A 17,925-nucleotide genomic window follows, 5' to 3' on the forward strand; every position below is an offset into this window, starting at 1 on the left:
GTAATGGTGTGGGGGATATTTTCTTAGTACCAACCTAGCATGGTTTAAACACCACAGCCTACCTGAGTATTGTTGCTGACCGTGTCCATCCCTTTATGACCACAGTGTACCCATCTTCTGATGGCTACTTCCAGCAGGATAACGCACCATGTCACAAAGCTCACATCATCTCAAACTGGTTTCTTGAACATGACAATGAGTTCACTGTACTCCAATGGCCTCCACAGTCACCAGATGTGTGTGATGCTATCATGTCAATATGGACCAAAAAAATGCAGCCACGTGACATCTCATAGAAAGTGCTAAGAACCTAATATACTTTTATTGTATTTTCACTTACATTATACGTTTGTTCTTTTTCCTTAACAATAGATTTACAAAATAATAGACCGAACAATACTTTTTCAAAATAGTAAACTCATTGAATAATGAGGAAATAAATAACTTATATTCTAGCAGATTTCTAGCAAAACACCAAAGGGCAACAAAGTACTCTAAGCATACTCACATAACGACCAACCATGTCATTCAGTATTGGAGCAGACTCAACATTATGTACAATAAAAGGGCAAATCAGCAGGTCCACACACACACACACACACACACACAAACTCACACACACACACACAGCAGCCAGTTTCTTGTGCATCTATAATTGCATAAACAAAAAAAAGCTTGTTTTAAAACTATGTAGTTACATGCATATTCATTTCCATAGCAACGGGGGCAGGAAGGAGTGTAAAAGGAGGGGGCGTCTATCTATCCATCTCCGCTCAGGACACTGACGCTGCAGCTCCACAGGCTTCACAACAGTACACATTCCCTTGCATAGATTCTTGTGTTGTGGAATGGACTCAAATCATTCCCCTGTTGATTCCTTAAAACTGAAACCGATCAAAGTGGAATGGTTGGAAATCGGAGCAGCTGTCAGATGTTGAAGACCCTGGATCCGCTTTGAAAGACAGCAGAAGGGTTCGGAGGGAGCTTGGTCCTCACCAGATGTTCCTGAGACATGGGAGAGACAGAGAGAGACAGGCAGGTGTAACAGCAGCTTTTAAGGTGATCAGAGAGATGAAACCAGAGAGGGCAGCAGCTGTGGTGCTCACACTGGACCCATGAAATGAGAGGAGACTGGCTGGGCTGTGCCGTCAGGAAGCATCAGGTCTGCTGTCAGACTGCTAGCGTCCTAGACTGTGTTGCTATTTCCTGCTTAGTGCTGCTGTGTTCTGCTGATGGCAGCTGTTCTCAGAGCCTGACCACAGTTTATCTTGGCTGTGGCGAATAAAAAAGAAAGTCGCCCATGTTCTATTCTTTCTAGCAATTATTGGATCTGTTGATAAAAATGGGCCAGGCTATTTCAATTTAGTGACATAGCTGTGGAGTCGGGCAGCTTTCATCAGACAACCTGAGCACCAGGTCTTTGGAGAGATTGACGGCTTGCTGTTCCAACAGCACTTTGAATGTGACTGTACAGCGCTGTGGGTGGCAGGGAAGGCAGTTCATGTTGTTCAGCAAGTCATATTGGTGTGTGTGTGTGTGTGTGTGTGTGTGTGTGTGTGTGTGTGTGTTCACCTCCTCCCTTCTCCCATACACACACATACACACACAGACTCCGGCTTTTCTGCTCAGTGTAGCAGCCAGGTCTGCCTCTCTCCTAAATTAGATTGGTGCCAAAGAAGACTGCAACCCGGTGCAACATTGCACTTTAACAAATAATCCATCAAATGGTGCTCACTAGCCCCTCCCCCACTTCTCTCTCCCTCTCTCACTCTCTATCACCTATCGCATGCTGCATCTCCTTCCTCTCTCCTCATCCTCCTCCCTAGCTTTGTCTCTTTTCCCTCAACCTTCTCTTGCCTTTCCCCCTGCTCTCAATACAATCCTCTCCTCCCTGCCAGAGTCCTGCCAACTTGGCACAGTGCTCTTCGTCTGTAGTCCCGGGCAGCGTGGGAAAAGGGAAGAGGTCCAAGTGAAAAACAAGGGGAGAAAAAAATAACAAAGAGAGAAGCCTAGCTTTAGGGGTGTAGAAAAAAAGGGGGAGGAAAGAGAAGTTAGAGAAAAACAATGGAGGAAGGAATGAAAGCGGGAACAGTGGCAGGTTTAGAAACTGGGGGTGCAGATGGCACACTGATTTAAAGTTCCCCTCCAGCCATGTTGTAAAGAAAGTAAAAATACTCTGCTATGATTCATACTTTGTGTAGCATGGGATCCCCAAATAAAAAGTAAAAAAAAAAAAGCAGTTCTCAAATGAACTAACTTAACAGCGAAGTGTGGCGATGGTAGACCACGCTAGGTTGCTGAGAGGAAGAGCAGTGTGCATCAAGAAGGCTAGTGTTGGCATCAGAGGAAACATCAGAGAGATTCAGCCATGTTTGAGCCTCAGTCAGACCCAGACTCAGATGGAGGAGCTTGTTGTGTGCCAAAATCAGCGACTATCCCATAGGTTAGCTTGTTAGCTTGTAACTGTTGGTGACTGACACAGTGTTATGTGAAACCTACAGTAATATCGATGTTACAGTGTGTTCACATTGGTCTAGTTTACATCCAAAAACTGCGAACTCTACCACCTTTGCTGTCAAAACTTTGACTATGGTAATGCAAACTTTGCTATGCGCTGGAGGTTTCAGGTTTCTTTGTCGGTGTTGTGCTGAAGTTTGTTCCCCCATCAAGTAGTGTTTCTCACTGTGGACAGTGATTAGCTTTGGCATTAGTGACATACCTAATCTAGCTTGCCCAGCCTAGGTTTTGAATCTCAGATTTTAGGGAACTGCACAGACATCACCACCATCAATAGAGGAATGTGACAACGACCCCCTAGGGGGTCTTCCCATTGGTCCGACAGCCCATTATTCCGACAGCCCATTGGTCCGACATCCCATCGTTCCAACCATATTAAACCCATTGTTCCGACCATATTAAACCCATTGTTCCGAAGTCCCGTTGTTCCGAAATCATCATGATGCCCTGTGGTTAAGGTCTGGTTAGGTTTAGGCACAAAAACCACTTGGTTAGGGTTAGGAAAAGATCATGGTGTGGGTTAAAATGAAAAAGAAAGTGGCAAACACATAAGCCGTGAGCCTGCTTCGCCTCAAGCTGACCCAGAGGCGCGGCGCACCATCAAGGCAGAAATACGCCCGCCGGGAGCCGTTCAGCACTGCGGAAAGCTCCCCACACAACCCGGATCCCAGAGTTAATAACAGGAGGTTATGGTGTTTCACTCTGTTCTCTCTATGACACTTGTATTTCGACCAGTAGCCTACTTTTGTTGCGTTTGCTGATCCTCTATGATACACAAATATAGTATAGCCTAGTATAATCACATATCGGAACAACGGACGTTGGACTAATGGGATGTCGGACCAATGGGCTGTCGGACCAATGACATGGAACCCTCCCTAGTGACAAACTGTGCACAGATACAATAAGTATAGTCGAGGCCAGACATTTTAGGGGACATAAACATAAGAAAAACACATGTTTGAGTGGAGGGGATCTTTAAAGAAGGGCGGCACCTTTGTAAGATTAGTAAAAATGTGTAAAGACATTTTAATAGTTAATAGTTCAGTCAGGAGCACTTAAGTCAAAAAGAACTTTATTTCCATTTGCATTATTATATTTGGCGGTATGGCTCTGTTCTGGGGCCTCTCTGCCTTTCCTAGGTCTACGCAGAAAGCCTAAGGCAGAGAGCACACCTCTCTGCCCTTCCACATGCAAACAAGGAATGTCTGAAGCAGAGAGGGCAAAACTTCCTGCCCTTCCATGCGCCTCCATGGAAAGCCAGGGAGAGCAGCAGCAAAAACCGCCCGGGAACAGAACAGAGCAGCATCAATGACAAACAGAAATGACATGGATAAGTCAAACGCAACATGAAAAGGAGGAGCTGGGATGGAGGCAGGTTGCAAAGCGGCTTGCAGAGGAAGCAGCAACAGTAGGCAGGCCAGAGCAGATTAAATAGGACGCCCTGAATAAGATTCGCCAATTGGTTGCATAGAAAAGAATCATGTGATCTATCAGCTGACTCCCTTCCATCAATCAGCTGCTCCATCAGTTGATTTGGCTGTTTGAGATCAGCCGATGTAGCTGGGATGTGAGCTGAGCTTGACATCGTGTCCTGCCTGACCTAACGCTATGCTCAATTTGTCGATGAGTTGCATCTCTTTTTAGTTTTTTGTTTTCAAAGAGGGGTGGAGGTCATTCAGATTCCATGGGGGGCCTGTGCCACCCTTCTGGCTCCAGCCCTGGCTAAATTGAGAGAAAGAAACGGAGGTAATGGGAATGTAAATTTTAGGCTGCATTGTCCCTTCAGGCTTTCTATCCTCTTTATGCAGTTTAAAGCCATTGTGAGCAGAATATCCATCCCTCTACTGTGCATCTATGTTACTGCCATACGAAAACACAGCGCCGTTACACATTGTATCCAGAAGTTAAGCTCAGTTGCCTGTGAGCTCTGAGAGTACAATCTTAAATCTCGGGGGAGCTGCTGCTTCTAAGCTGACTATAATACAACAACCGAGAATTTGTCATAGCAAGAGTTTCCTGCTGAAGTTTCCGCTCTGCATGCTGAATGTGTTCCCCATTCAGCGGTTTTGTCTTGCTCATCCCTGACACACACACACACACACACACACACACACACACACACACACACACATCGGATTATACAGCCCATCCTTGCAAATCTGTTTGCCTTGTGTTGCAGTTGCCAGGCCTGGTTCCTAACACGCACACTAATGTGCTGAGGATTCAGAGCTGCACTCGTTTAAACGGGACAAGTCGGACAAGCCGGGTTTCAGGTTTAACAGAGTCTCATTCTCTCGTCTGACTGCTCGCAGCAAACTCTCACTGGGATGTTTTAAATTAGGTTTGTGAGTTCAGCGAGTTCAAGAAAACACATCTCCCTCATGATGAACAGCATCAGCGTGTCCTAATCGGTCAATTGTCTGCCGCATGTCATAAAATTAGAGACGGCTTTTATCTGTTGAGATGGATTTGATGTGTTATAGGTGGGGGAGCACACAATTTGACAGATTGATTTGAGCAATAATGAGAATTTCATGGCTGCCCAACTCCTTTATCATCAAGAGCAGATTTATTCTGATTTCAGCAGCTTATTTGGGACTTAACCATTAAATCTTTTAATGAATAGAATACAGTCGCTCTGTGCTGCCCCTCGCTAAATGAGGAAGCTTGGCCTGCTGGTGATAACACAGTTTGGTGCAGTCATGTATTGTACAGAATCCGAATGCCCTCGAAGACAAATACCAGCGGAGTGCCATGACCCACTGTAATGCATACTGGAGTGGGATGTGTAATGCTTGGTCAGACACCTCTGCAGGGGGCTGGTGAGTCAATAATGAGTCGGCAGCGAGTGGGCCGTCGGTGACTGGGGTGGATTATCTAAGATCAGCTTGATTTGCTGCCAGGCTGGTTTGTGTCGCACTGGCAGATTGTGGTATAGCTGATGAAACTGCATGAAAACTGCACATGTATGTGTGTGTGCTAGTGGCGGTGTGTGTGTGTAACATCGACTGCAGTATTCAGTCCCACAGCCAAACATACTGCCAGCAGCACATCCCTTCTTAATGTGCCGTGAACTCTTACTCCAACTGGGCCACCGTTTATTAATAGAGTCCGTGTCCCGCCATTGACATCTCTCAGTTCGACCTCCATCACCACCACGCAGGATAGTGAGGGACATTAATGCTTGATAGAGAAGTCATTATTCCAAAAAGTATGCAAATAACTAGTTATTTTTTCTCATGCATTAATCACTTTTTCCTAAACCTCTGAAATTTAGGCCTGAGGGTGCACACACAGGGCTGTAGCTAAGACTTTATAAGCACTGAGGTCATAAGTCTCCCTTCTCCGAGAAAAACTTGAAACAACATTTATTCCATTTTTTTAATTATTTAAATGTTTTCATTTCATTTATTCATTTTATCTCACTTATTCAGTTATATCATCTGCAAGTTTTACTCCCCAACACAAATGTCTCTGTCCTGTGCATCTCCAAAATGTCAGCTTCTCACGAGCTGACCTTGACACACTGCATTTTTCAGAAAAAGTGGAGCTATCATCTGTCTCCTTTTTGTGTCATATACAATGTTACAATGTTGGATGTTCATATTAAAAAGTGGCAAAGTTTCTAATAATGAGGTATATGTATGTAGAAGTGATCCCTGTGAGCAAAAATCTCAGATTTCCACCCTTTTTTCTACTTGGGCTACAAGCTAACGTCAGATGCTACATGTAGCTACATGCTAATGTCAGGAAAGCCTGTAATCTTGGTTGCTAATTTTGTAAATGCCAACTGATTTTGGATCATTTTCCAGCTGGAACATGTCCAGGTGTATTTAAAAGCTATTATGGGTGTTTTTTCATGGTAGAAAGTGCCACTATTCTCCATTACAGTTATTCCACCGGCTGCAATGATGGCGCAAAGACACCAAACGCTGAACAAATCAGAGCAGACTGGGCTTTTTCACGAGGGGGGGGGTTAAAGAGACAGATGCTAAAATGGAGCATCTGAGACAGAGGGTAAATATAGGTGTTCCAGCATGGACAGTTATGAGGAAAATAAAGTGTTTGACCATTAAGGGATGTAAACATTAGGACAGCCCCTAATAGTTGACCAAATCTTAGTCAGACAGGAGTCAAGTTACAAACCAATCACAGCCAACAGATATCGTTCCCTTCTTCTGTAAATATTCAGTCTGATAAATACGGTAAAGTTGATCATGTTAGTGCAGGGCTACCCAGAGCTTTACATCTGTCCCACAGATGATAGGCCTACACACTAATAAACAGCGTCTGGAAGAAGATCAGCTCTGCACTCAGGCTATACTGTGCTTGTTAAGGTTACTTAGCAACCTCAGACGCTGCACTCCGGAAAGCTGACACAAAAAAGGCACAAGAGTAGCACCCTGCACCCAACCACGTGTTTTCCAGGCGGGTAAAGACGCGGCATGTGTACGGCCCCTAATTTCCAGGGCTGGTACCTGCGGTTATTCCACAGGCTAGTTAATAACATGTCGGGCAGGAAATCCAAAGTGTGGGATCATTTTGAGAAGGTGAAGGACGAACCCAAGGTGATATGTAAACTCATCTTCATTGGTCGACTACAAACATGACGTATCATCTGAAACATGGAAGTAGCTACATGCCCATTAGCCCACAGCGTCATTAACAGGCGGCTCGCTCAGTGTGTGACGTGCACTTGTAGATAAAATATAGGCCTATATTAATGAAGGTTCATTAGTACGGTTTTGTATTTCTCTGTAATGTAGCACAGTGTTAACAATGTTACTGATACTATTCTTTCTCACACCTTCAACTCAAACCATTGTGTTGCCCCGCCCAAAATATACAATTTAATAATTAAATTAATATCATAAACATGCAGGCGACTAGTCGACTAATGGCCCTAAATGATGACTGTTGTCCGACTAGGAAAATTCTTATTCGTGGGCAGCCCTACTAAACATACTCTCATATTTAAATGTGTTTATTTATCCAGAGATGTCAGGGATTTGCTCATATTTTTCATTGGCTATCAATTCTGCACATTGCTACAATAATATTCTGGTGGGAAATAATGAATCCTTTATTATTTATTAGCGTAAAAGTTTGAATATAGTAAGTCAACAAACTACTGGCAATAAAATATTCACTAAAGTAGACTTAAAACTTCCCCCAGATTCCTAAAACAAATACAGAGGACCTCAGTGTCCTCAGTGATAGCTAAAGCTCTGCAAACAGCTTTTCCCACTAAAAAACCCAACCATTTTTAACCTTCCCAGATATCTTTCAGTGTGAGATTTATTGCTACACAGTGTGCAAACAGACAGAGCAGCCTGACCCGGCCCAGCCCAGACCAGTCCCAGCTCTCCACTGGCAGATGGCACAGAGGGGTGTGGGCGGGGAAGAGGGATGGCACTAAACCTCTGGAGATTCCCAAAAACTATCTTGCTTACTGTCATGCAAAACAGCTGACCTGAGCCGCAGCACCCAGGGAGGGGCACAGACAGAGGAAAGGGGGATGTGCCCCTCACCCCGTTCAGTTTATCCGATAATCTGGAACAACCTGACAGAACTGATGAGTTCCTGGCTTCCTGAGCAAATCCTCTCGCCTTGTTGTTGTTAGTTATGCTTCAATCAGACATCTGGTTCTTTGTGCGCCCGTCTTTCTGTCTCATGTCTGAGAGCGCAAATCTGGGTCAAAATGTAAAACTGTGTGAACATTTCGGTTATTCTTCAACTGCCATTTTGCCCCTGATTATATTAAACTACCTCTGTACTTTATTTGGAGCTATCTATGATTCAGAGGTTGTCTGCATATGGCTCTCACCTAGCAGCTAATGGTGCTAACAGCGTGAACAGCAACAGTGCTAACAAAGCTAATGGTGTTAATTGCAGGAAACCTGACCATGGGCGCTATGCTTCTGCGTTCAGCTGTAACCACCGTATGAGCGCAATGCAGAGTGGCTGCGATTCGCTAGCCAGTGGGACACACACACAAGGATTTACATGCACTAACATGCATGCACAGCCGGACTGTCACCACAACAAACCACAGAGAAGCTCTGATTACGGCATCTCTTAAGGAATTTCCTCAAATTTGGCACAAACGTCCACTTGGGCAATGAACTCATTTGATTTTGATGGTCAAAGGTCAAGGTCACTGTGACTTTGGCTGTGTCATTCTTGTGAACACAATATCACAAGAACACCTCGAGGGATTTCTTCAAGTTTGGAAAAAATGTCCACTTGGACTCAACAATGAACCCAATTGATTTTGGTGGTCAAAGGTCAAGGCCACTGTGGCCTTGTCTGTCTCATTCTCGTGAATGCAATATGTCAAGAACTCCTCGAGGGAATTTCTTCAAATTTGGCACAAATGTCCACTTTGAGTCGAGGATGACCTGATTAAAATTAGGTAGTCAGTGGTCAAAGGTCAAGGTCACTGTGATCCTGTCTGTTGCATTCTCATGAATGCGACATCTCAAGATCACCTTAAGGGATTTCTTCAAGTTTGGCACAAACGTCCACTTGGACTTAACGATGAACTGGTTAGATTTTGGTGGTCATAGGTCAAAGGTCAAGGTCACTGTAACCTCATCTGTCTCATTCTCGTGAACGTGATATCTATTTCTTCAAACTTGGCACTAAAGTCCCCTTTGAGTTAATGAACTAATTCAGATTTGGTGGTCAATGGTCATAGGTCAAGGTTACTGTGACCCTGCCCGTCACATTCTCATGAATGTGATATCTCAAGAACACCTTGAGGGATATCGTCAAAATTGGCACAAATGTCAACTTGGACTCAACAATGAACTCATTTGAATTTGGTGGTCAAAGGTCAAGGTCCTAGTGACCTCACAAAACATGTTTTTGGCCATAACTCTATAATTCATGTGCTAATTCTAGTTATTGTATTGTATCATATAATTGTTCCTGAGCCAGGAAAAAAAACTTAAACCCTTCAAACTTTAGACTCCAGATATAAATTACAGATTAGGATTTGTACATTTCATGAAATATGTTTATATTTTCCCTCTAAATGATAAAATAAAATCACCAAGAAGGATTTATTTAAAGACAGACATCAACATATTTCTCTACAGATTTGTTTTGTTATCTGATGAAAATGAACCACAGTTGGAAGAATTACTGATTTAGTTTTTTGTTCTCATCAAGCCGGCTCTATTCAGGTCAAAGTAATGAGTGTAGCACCAGCAGAGTGTTACCTAACACAGTACATGGCCTGTTTTAAACAGCTGGGTCACTTTGAGCTGCTTAGGGACAGAATGCTGTATCACTTTTCTGAAACGCCCCAACAGCAACAGGCCACCAGGGAGATAAGCGAAGATGACTTTCAGGAGGAGCATGCTGCAATTTAAACCTGTAGCTCCTCCAACGAGCTCTTCGAACCTACAGCTGTTTTAGTAACGTACATTACATGGCTCCTCCAGCTGAAGGACTGACACCAGCTTTAATATATCGGGATAATACACCATTTGAGCAACTCTGCTGTCTTTGCTTACCTCTCCCTTGGTTGTACCGAGCTCGGTCCTCTCAGGTGGGACGCTCTGCTGGAGGCTGGAGGGGATGGGTGAGCTGCCAGTTTGCAGGGCAGTGGGAATGGGCAGGGGGACAGCAGCAGGTTGTACATTGGAGGCGGCAGATACGATATTGTGCTCCCCCTGATGCAGCCCTAAGGACCTGTGGACCTCCCCGCTGTAGGCAGCCTGGTAGCTAGTCTCACGCGGGACATGGGTGGCCTCTGTCCCTGGGCTGGAGTACTGAGCTGGAGGATTTTTCCTCGCACTTTTGGCTGGTTTCACCCCCGTCCAGGGCCTGTACTCTTGCCTGGAGGAAGACAGATGCATCAGGTGGTTGATGGAGGCTCAGTACAGGCTAAAGTTTGTTTAACTGTGTCTTATTAATAAGTATTTCACTACTGGAAAGAAGGTCTTTTTTTTATAAAACTAGGCTGCCTGTGCAGTAGAAAGATGCAAATACTTTGAAATTGGTGCCACATCGGACCCATAAACGCACCCACTGGTGGGTGATGTATTGGCAGCCGGCTGTTAACCAACGGTAACGTGTTGCAGTTAAACAGTGAACTAAAATATGTTCCGGCAAACATTCTGAAAACGCAGTTACAGAATGTTGGTTCATATTTGATCAGCGCTGCCTTGTTTTTTCTGTTTGATCTCATTTTTTCCAGCCTCTGTTCACACAGTAAAGGAAACAGTATGGCACCCACTTCCTGTTTAATAACTCTTGTACTACAGCTAAACAGTACACTAAAATGTTTCTGAAAAAAAAAAAAAAAGAGGCAAGAAATAGGCAATGCAACGTTCATTTACGCATACTACCCACATTGTGATGACACAAAGCTGGTTGAAAATTAGTAGAGTCGGTTTAAAGGGCCATTCTACCAATGTTACACATGACGATCAGTTTACTTGTCACAGGGAGTGCTTAGCTTGTGAAAACAGTTGTCTTGTGATGTCTTCTGTAGCTTGGGATGGAGCTTGCTTAAGTCTGGGAAAAAACCCTGCTGATGTCGTGGACTGGGTTTGAGACTGGGGGATAGAGCCAACACTAATCAGGCAGTGAGGGTAAATGAAAGATGCTTTCGAGTTGCATTATTTGATGTGTGTAGGATCCAGTGTTCGTGGAGCTTGAACAGTAGCCAAAAGACCTGGGGTGTCATTTATAAAACAGTGCGTAGGATCCATACTAAAAATGTGCGTACAGACAAAAGCCAAAAATGGTTTCTACAATCAGGCTTCCACCTCACCATCTGCGTCACCAATTTCCAGTCTCCAGAATGTTCGTGAGCATGGGGCAAAGTCTCTCCCATCAGGTGTGTTTTTGTAGATCACAGCTTTTCCCTGGGAAGTAGCGTATGGCTCTTTCAGGCCTGGTTTTGTGTGTACGCAATGTTTAGAAATGAGACCCCAGATATCGCAGCCTCTGGATTTTCCAGAGTTGTCCCCCAAGTTAAGCAACTAAATCACCAGAATACCCCTTTAATAATTACCTTAGGTTGTTTATATAACTCTTAACAGGGGTCTGGACCAACCAAGGGATCAGGAGAAAATGACAGGAAGCAAGTTGAGAAACATCATCAAATTAGATTTAGCTCTCTTTCATTGCGATGCATGTAAATCATTTGGCAGAGGATTGTAAGTAATCATTGCTTCTTTTTAAAGGGTTAAGGGCCCAAAAAGTTCGGAATCACTGCTCTAAAACTTCCCATCCACATATCCTAAAATAAAATGCAGGAAAAATATCAAATATTCATACTTTAGCTCTCTCTAATATGAATATGAAATGTGTAAGAGAATTATTGATGGCCCCTATCTCCATGCAGGCTTGCTGGGTCGACCCTGGAAGTCAATGAACTATTAAAACACATCTAATTAGGCATCAAAGCAGCCATCAGCAAATCACCAACTGACTGCCAGATTACCTGACTGCTTCTTTTTCCTCTTCTTCTTCTAAGCGGTTGGCATCCAAAATGTTGCACTGCCACCATCTAACATCACTGGATTTAAACTAAAGTCTTTACTTACTCAGTAAAATAATGATAACCCAGTCCCACCCATTTCCAATTCGACTATCAATATTTTTTTCCAGGGGGTTGAGAGAGCTTGTTCCAACTGCTGCTGCACATGTCCTGTCTGCATCTATAATGGTGTCAGTTTTCCCAGTTATTAACCATTGCCAAAAAGGCCCAAAAATCACCTGATCCTTACAAAAGCAAAATTGTTCATGCATCCTGACTAACTTGTCCTCCTTAGCTTCCCGTCTCACACCTTGTCACTTGCTAATTCTTTTCTTAGACCCAGTCCTGATTATTTCTGTCTCCCTTCACTCTCTGTGGACAGTTGGCCTCCCATGCTGCATGAGTCCCTCTGCAAAGTGGACACTTTTTGGTGGCTCTTTCTCCTTCACAGTAATTCTCCCCACACACACACACACACACACACACACACACACACACACATCCTGGCTGCTCCATCAGTCAGATGCAGAGGACAGCGACAGGTGCTGAAACAAGTAGCTACTAATAGAGGATGAGCTGTCCTACCTGTAGGAGCTGGTTTTGCTCCCCTCCATCACCTGCTGCTCTCCCCACCTCTGCCCCCTGCCCCGCTCCTCTCTCTCCCCGGGCTGTGCCTGGCTGTGGTAACTGTTCCCCGGGCTGTCCGACACACTGTCCGCCCTGCTGCCCCCGTTACTAATCCACGGGAAATTCTCCTTCCTGGGAATGGGCCAGGGTTTGAAATCCTGCTTGTACTGGGTAACACTGGGGAAAGGCACTCCGGGCGGGTGGTAGTCCTCCCGGGGCTTGTAGCTGGGCTCCTTCCGCGCCCGGAACGATCCCCGGGTGCCCGTGCCATCTTTGGGCGCAGGAGAGTCGCCGGCGGCACGCGGGTTCGGGGTCGAGTAGTTATTCCCTTGCGCGCGCTCCGACGCGGAGACCTGTTTGGTGACGGACCGCACCTCCTGCTCGGCGATGTCCGAGTAGTTCTGGATGGTGAGCGGGACGGACAGGTCCGATTTGTCGAACTGGTTCCAGAAGCGAGCCAGGCAGCACACTCTGCTGATGCACGGCCAAGCCATCACCCCCCCTCTGTGAGTGTTTGACTTGTGGAGGAGGAGGAGGAAAAAGAAGAAGAAGAAGAAGAAGAAGAAGAAGAAAATGAAACAAAAAAGAACAGAAAAAAGAAGAGAAAACGGCAAAAGATGAGAGGTTACATTCAGACGGAGTGTCGCCCTCCCTCCGCGTCCGTTTGTGGGAAGCTGGGGAAACACAGTGTCCAAGAGTCCATGTCAGCAGCAGAGGAGTGCCAGCAGAGATGAACCGGTCTGTCGGGGACCGTCATTGAATATTCCTCTCACGTGGTCTGTGATAGTGCCTCCACTATGCAGAGGAATCTGTGGCAAATTATTCTCCGCATCTCCAGCTGACTGCACAGAGTCCGCATCCGACTCTAAATAATAATAAACCTTGTGATTTTTCTCCTCCTGACGCTCCTGCGATTCAGATCCTGAAGCAGAGATGATTTATGGCTTCCACACTTGGCATCACTGATATTACTGTACCTTAACTGTTGCCAGCATGCTGAGGGTTACATAATTATGATGCAGCGTCAAACCTACAGTAGCTACAGTAGGCTGGTAGACGTGTTAGAGGTTCAACTTAAACACTCATCAAACCTGATGACCCCAGCTGGAGTGTGTGTGTGTGTGGAGAATATATTTGAAATGGCTCTTATTTCTCATGGTTACTATTTGCCATGTGTTGCATCAACCTGCTGCACTTCTATGGAGGTAATGAGGTTCAGATAAAAAAACATTCCTCACAGTGAATTTTTATCAAAAGAAGTGTGTATTTATTTGCTTTAAGATTAAATTCAGTGTGTAGTGCACACGTTATGTTACAGCCTATTGTACATATTAGGATTAATGGTGAGTTATCATGATGGAGCCCACAGAGAACCCTTTTTTACATGTCACAGGAAGAAATTGATGATGGTTAATTTACATTAATTGTCATTAGTTATTTGGTTTATAAAGTGTCAGAAAATAGTGAAAAATGTGGATCGGTGTGGCCCAAAGCCCAAGATGACGTCCTCAAATGTCTTGTTTTGTTCACAACCCAAAGATATTCAGTTCACTGTCACAGACGAGTAAGAACACTATAAAAAAATTCATATTTTTTAAGTTGAATTTAGAGAATTTTTACTGTTTTTCTTTAGAAAATTACCCAAACAGATTGATAATTATTCAATTAGTTGGTGATTAATTTAATAGTTGAAAACTAATCGATTAATCAGTTAATTCTTGCAGTTTGGCATTGAGCTGCCTCAGTTTCAGCTGCCAGTATGTTTATGCTGACTGACACACTGTCAGAGTTTTTCCTTATTCCCAGGGTGGGGCAGCCTCTCAGGCTGGTGGGTTTTCTCCAGGTACTCCAGCTTCCTCCCACAGTCCAAAGACATGCAGGTTAATTGGTGACTCTAAATTGTCGGTAGGTGTGAATGTGAGCATGAATGGTTGTCTGTCTGTCTCTATGTGTCAGCCCTGTGATAGTCTGGTGTACCCCACCTCTTGCCCACTGTCAGCTGGGATAGGCTCCAGCCCCACCGCAACCCCCAACAGGATAAGCAGTTACGGAACATGAATGAATTAATGTTATTAGTAACAGCTTTGGGTTCCTACAAGTCAAATGTCAGCTGTAACAAGCTCACACGTGGCCCTGGGTGGGTGGGCTGCTTGAAGGGCCCATCATGACATTCCCCCATTACCAAGCCTAGATTAGCCCATGTGTTGCTCAGAGCATTGTCGCTTGGTCTCTGGGGCTCATTTTCCTCATGCAGGTTGTTGCTCAGCCTTTTTGTCATAGAAAATATCTCTGTCAGTCCTCTGTTGAAAGCGACTGAAGCAATTCAAAGGAGCAAGTAGTGTAACTCTCACAAGAAAAGGCTGTTGCCTGAAAGTAAATATAGTCACAGTCGCTCATACAGATTGTTTTTAAAGGCATGGACACATGATGTATTTTGCTGTTTAGGTGTGAGGACTAGGAAGCAGTTGTTTGGCTTGTTTTAGTGCTATGTGGCATCCATCTCCTTAAGGTGACTTTGTCATATAGTGCTATAACCATTAGAGCAGTGGTTTACAAACTTATTTATATCTGTGCACGATACATTAATGTGTTATCCTCTGGAAATACACAGTTACAGGATATTTTAATGTAGTGTCTTTAATTTTCCCCCCAGTAAACTTAACTAAACTGAAGAACCTCTAAAGAACAACACAGGCCCTGTATCGTTCTTTAGAGCTTCTCCACTGGTTCTTCTGCTAGTTAAGTTCAGTGGGGAAAGAACCAGTGGAAAGCCAATATAGTACCATACAGGATCCCTAAAAGTTTTATCCATGACAGCAGTATTTGCCAAAGAAGACTCCATATCTTGACACTATAAGCACATCATGTCTTTGCACACTGAGCCACCAACTCATCCTCAACATGATCTGTTACAAACAACTGTAGCTTGCCTTTCATGTGGTATTAGAAATGGATGAAGAGACTCCACAGTGCTCTGATTCTTCTGAGATTACTGGTTATTTCTCCATGATGCCAGTTTGGCAGTAAAAGATAAAAAAGACAGCAGATGAGAGAGCTCTTCCTGGCCACATTTATTACAGCTGATTACAGTTTGAGCGAGTGTGAAACGGTGGGATGTGCGTTAAGTTGACAGAGTGGCACTGGATGCACTGAAGGCATCAGAACTTCCGTGTGTGAGCTGTTCACAGAGAAGATGAGCCTCTCACAGGGAGGCAGCACAACAGTTTAAGAGTCACTGAGGTGACACAGGAAAGGCAGCGCTCGTCGATGAAGATGAACAGACACTTCATCTTTACACCACTGTACTTTCAGTGATAGATGGCACAGGTTTTGTGGTGTAATGAGCCATATTCATTAGCTGCAGATGACTTTTCAGCATCAGATAATGAAAGAGGATGAGCATTGTTAGGTTATCAGTGAATTTCTGATAGGGGTAATGAGCAATATCCAGGAAGTAGAATCCTTTGGAAAGAGCAGTGCGATACCACCATCTGCAGGGGAATACATGACATTACTCTGCTGCACAGTGGACTTTTTTGAAATGAACTGTCGGTGTGTACATTTCTTTTTCTTACACAGTATGTCCAAAAAGCCACACATGGAAGAAGTATTCAGACCTTTTACTTAAGTATACAAGTACCATATGTAACAGTGGCCACAGTCAGAGTGATTAGAACAAAGTAGTAGTAGTAAAAATTATGTATAAAGTAAAGGTAAAATACGCACAGCACAGTGCTTCATCTGAAAAAATATTATTACAAAAGCCTTCACCCTGAGAGAATTTCAGTACAGGGCCCCAAATCTTACAAACACAACACCTCCACCCTCATCGATTTCCCAAAAGCCTCAGAGAAACAGTGAAAAATATTCTTCCAATATGTATACAATTCACTGCATGACCAGAAAGCATGTGCTAAATTGCTAATTGTAGATTTACAGCGGTTGCAGACTGGTGAAACTTCAGTAAAGAAGACAAAGTCTGACATTGATTGAACAGTTGTGTATATTCCTTAAACATTCATCCCAGACTTCATCTGTTAGTTTTATATTCAGCTCATCTACATGTGTCTGTTTGATCTTTAAGGTGTCCAGTGGGAAACTGCTCAGTAGGATCTCATAGAAATAAGAACCCGCTCCCTGGTGGACAGGATCAAACGTATTAATCGTGTGACGGCCCCAGGGCCTCCACTAGGGTTTGGTGTTGGTGTTGTTTATGTTCTTTTGTTTCAGAGTGCTNATCCCAGACTTCATCTGTTAGTTTTATATTCAGCTCATCTACATGTGTCTGTTTGATCTTTGGGAACTTGGGGCCTCTTCTTTTTCTGGCACCATGCTGCGTTGATTGCATTAACTTGAGTTTTTGTATAGTTTAGTTTGCATTATCTTGAGCTGACCTGGCAGAGTGTTTTCTTGCCAGTTTCTTCTGTTTAATGGAGTAATACTTGGTTATATTGTTTATTCTTGAATTTTTGTTAAAATAAATTACTTATTTATATGTAACTCCCCATGCGTTTCCTTATTTGTGATGGTCTTAGAGCCATAACAATCGCCATTAGAGGCTCACGTTCAGACAGTATTTCAAAGTCGGGCATATGCTTTCAGACATAATGAGGGATTTGCTGGTATCTAAAACAAAGACTTGATGCAGGCATATTGTGAACAGCTCTTAACTGTGCAAATCAGGCAAAGTTCCCCCTAATATAAAGGTCACCTATTTTACAAATGCCTCTCTTTTTCCAGGTAGAGAATACAATATCAGTTAGACCCAGTTTAAAAGACTGATTAGATTATATAGATTTTAGGAGCCTGTATATATTTTATTTATCTGTTTCCAGATTTTTGAAGTACTGTCCACTACAAAGCTGCTGTTAAAAAGTCATCTGCTAACAGCAGTGGGACTGAAGAGTTTGTAGTTGTTGGGGGACCTTTCTTTCTTCCACCATGCAAGAATGGATGAGTGAGCGGCCCAGTAATAGTAAAAGAAGCATTTTACTGTTACAGCTGGTCAAGGTGGAGCTTGATTTAATCACCACATGTAGCCTACAGTTTCATATTTCAGTCTTTTAGTCCAGTGCCACGACTTGGTGAGCAGTGTGAAATTCAAAACCAGAAAAACAAGACCAGCCATCATGGCATCAGATAAGTGCTCATTTCTAACAGGCTTTGCCAGATCTCATTCAACCCCTTCTCCAGAGAGAGGACGTTTCTATTCATATGCATGAGTGTTTTACACTGATGGAGACTGATACTGCTTCATCTGTACAACTGTTTTTGTGATG

At 43.8% G+C, this 17,925-nt stretch overlaps 1 protein-coding gene across 1 annotated transcript; it reads right to left on the reverse strand.

Moving 5' to 3' along the window:
- Positions 1–344: 344 nt before the first annotated feature.
- Positions 345–13,445, reverse strand: map6d1 (MAP6 domain containing 1). Its single transcript, XM_050033146.1, has 3 exons — positions 12,605–13,445; positions 10,044–10,368; positions 345–1,005 (listed from the first exon to the last, which is right to left on the reverse strand). The coding sequence occupies exons 1-3, from the start codon at positions 13,138–13,140 to the stop codon at positions 928–930; spliced, it is 939 nt and encodes a 312-aa protein (XP_049889103.1). The 5' UTR covers positions 13,141–13,445; the 3' UTR covers positions 345–927.
- Between the last annotated feature and the right edge of the window lie 4,480 nt (positions 13,446–17,925).

The sequence above is a fragment of the Epinephelus moara genome, chromosome 21 (assembly GCF_006386435.1).
Source record: "Epinephelus moara isolate mb chromosome 21, YSFRI_EMoa_1.0, whole genome shotgun sequence".
In the NCBI taxonomy this organism is placed as follows: Eukaryota; Metazoa; Chordata; class Actinopteri; order Perciformes; family Serranidae; genus Epinephelus; species Epinephelus moara.

Coding starts and splice junctions, on each gene's coding strand:
- map6d1 (XM_050033146.1), bottom strand. CDS start 13,140: ATGGCTTGGCCGTGCATCAGCAGAGTGTGCTGCCTGGCTCGCTTCTGG. Junction 10,369..12,604: donor AGCAAAACCAGCTCCTACAG/GTAGGACAGCTC, acceptor GTCTTCCTCCAG/GCAAGAGTACAGGCCCTGGA. Junction 1,006..10,043: donor TCGGTACAACCAAGGGAGAG/GTAAGCAAAGAC, acceptor CCCATGTCTCAG/GAACATCTGGTGAGGACCAA.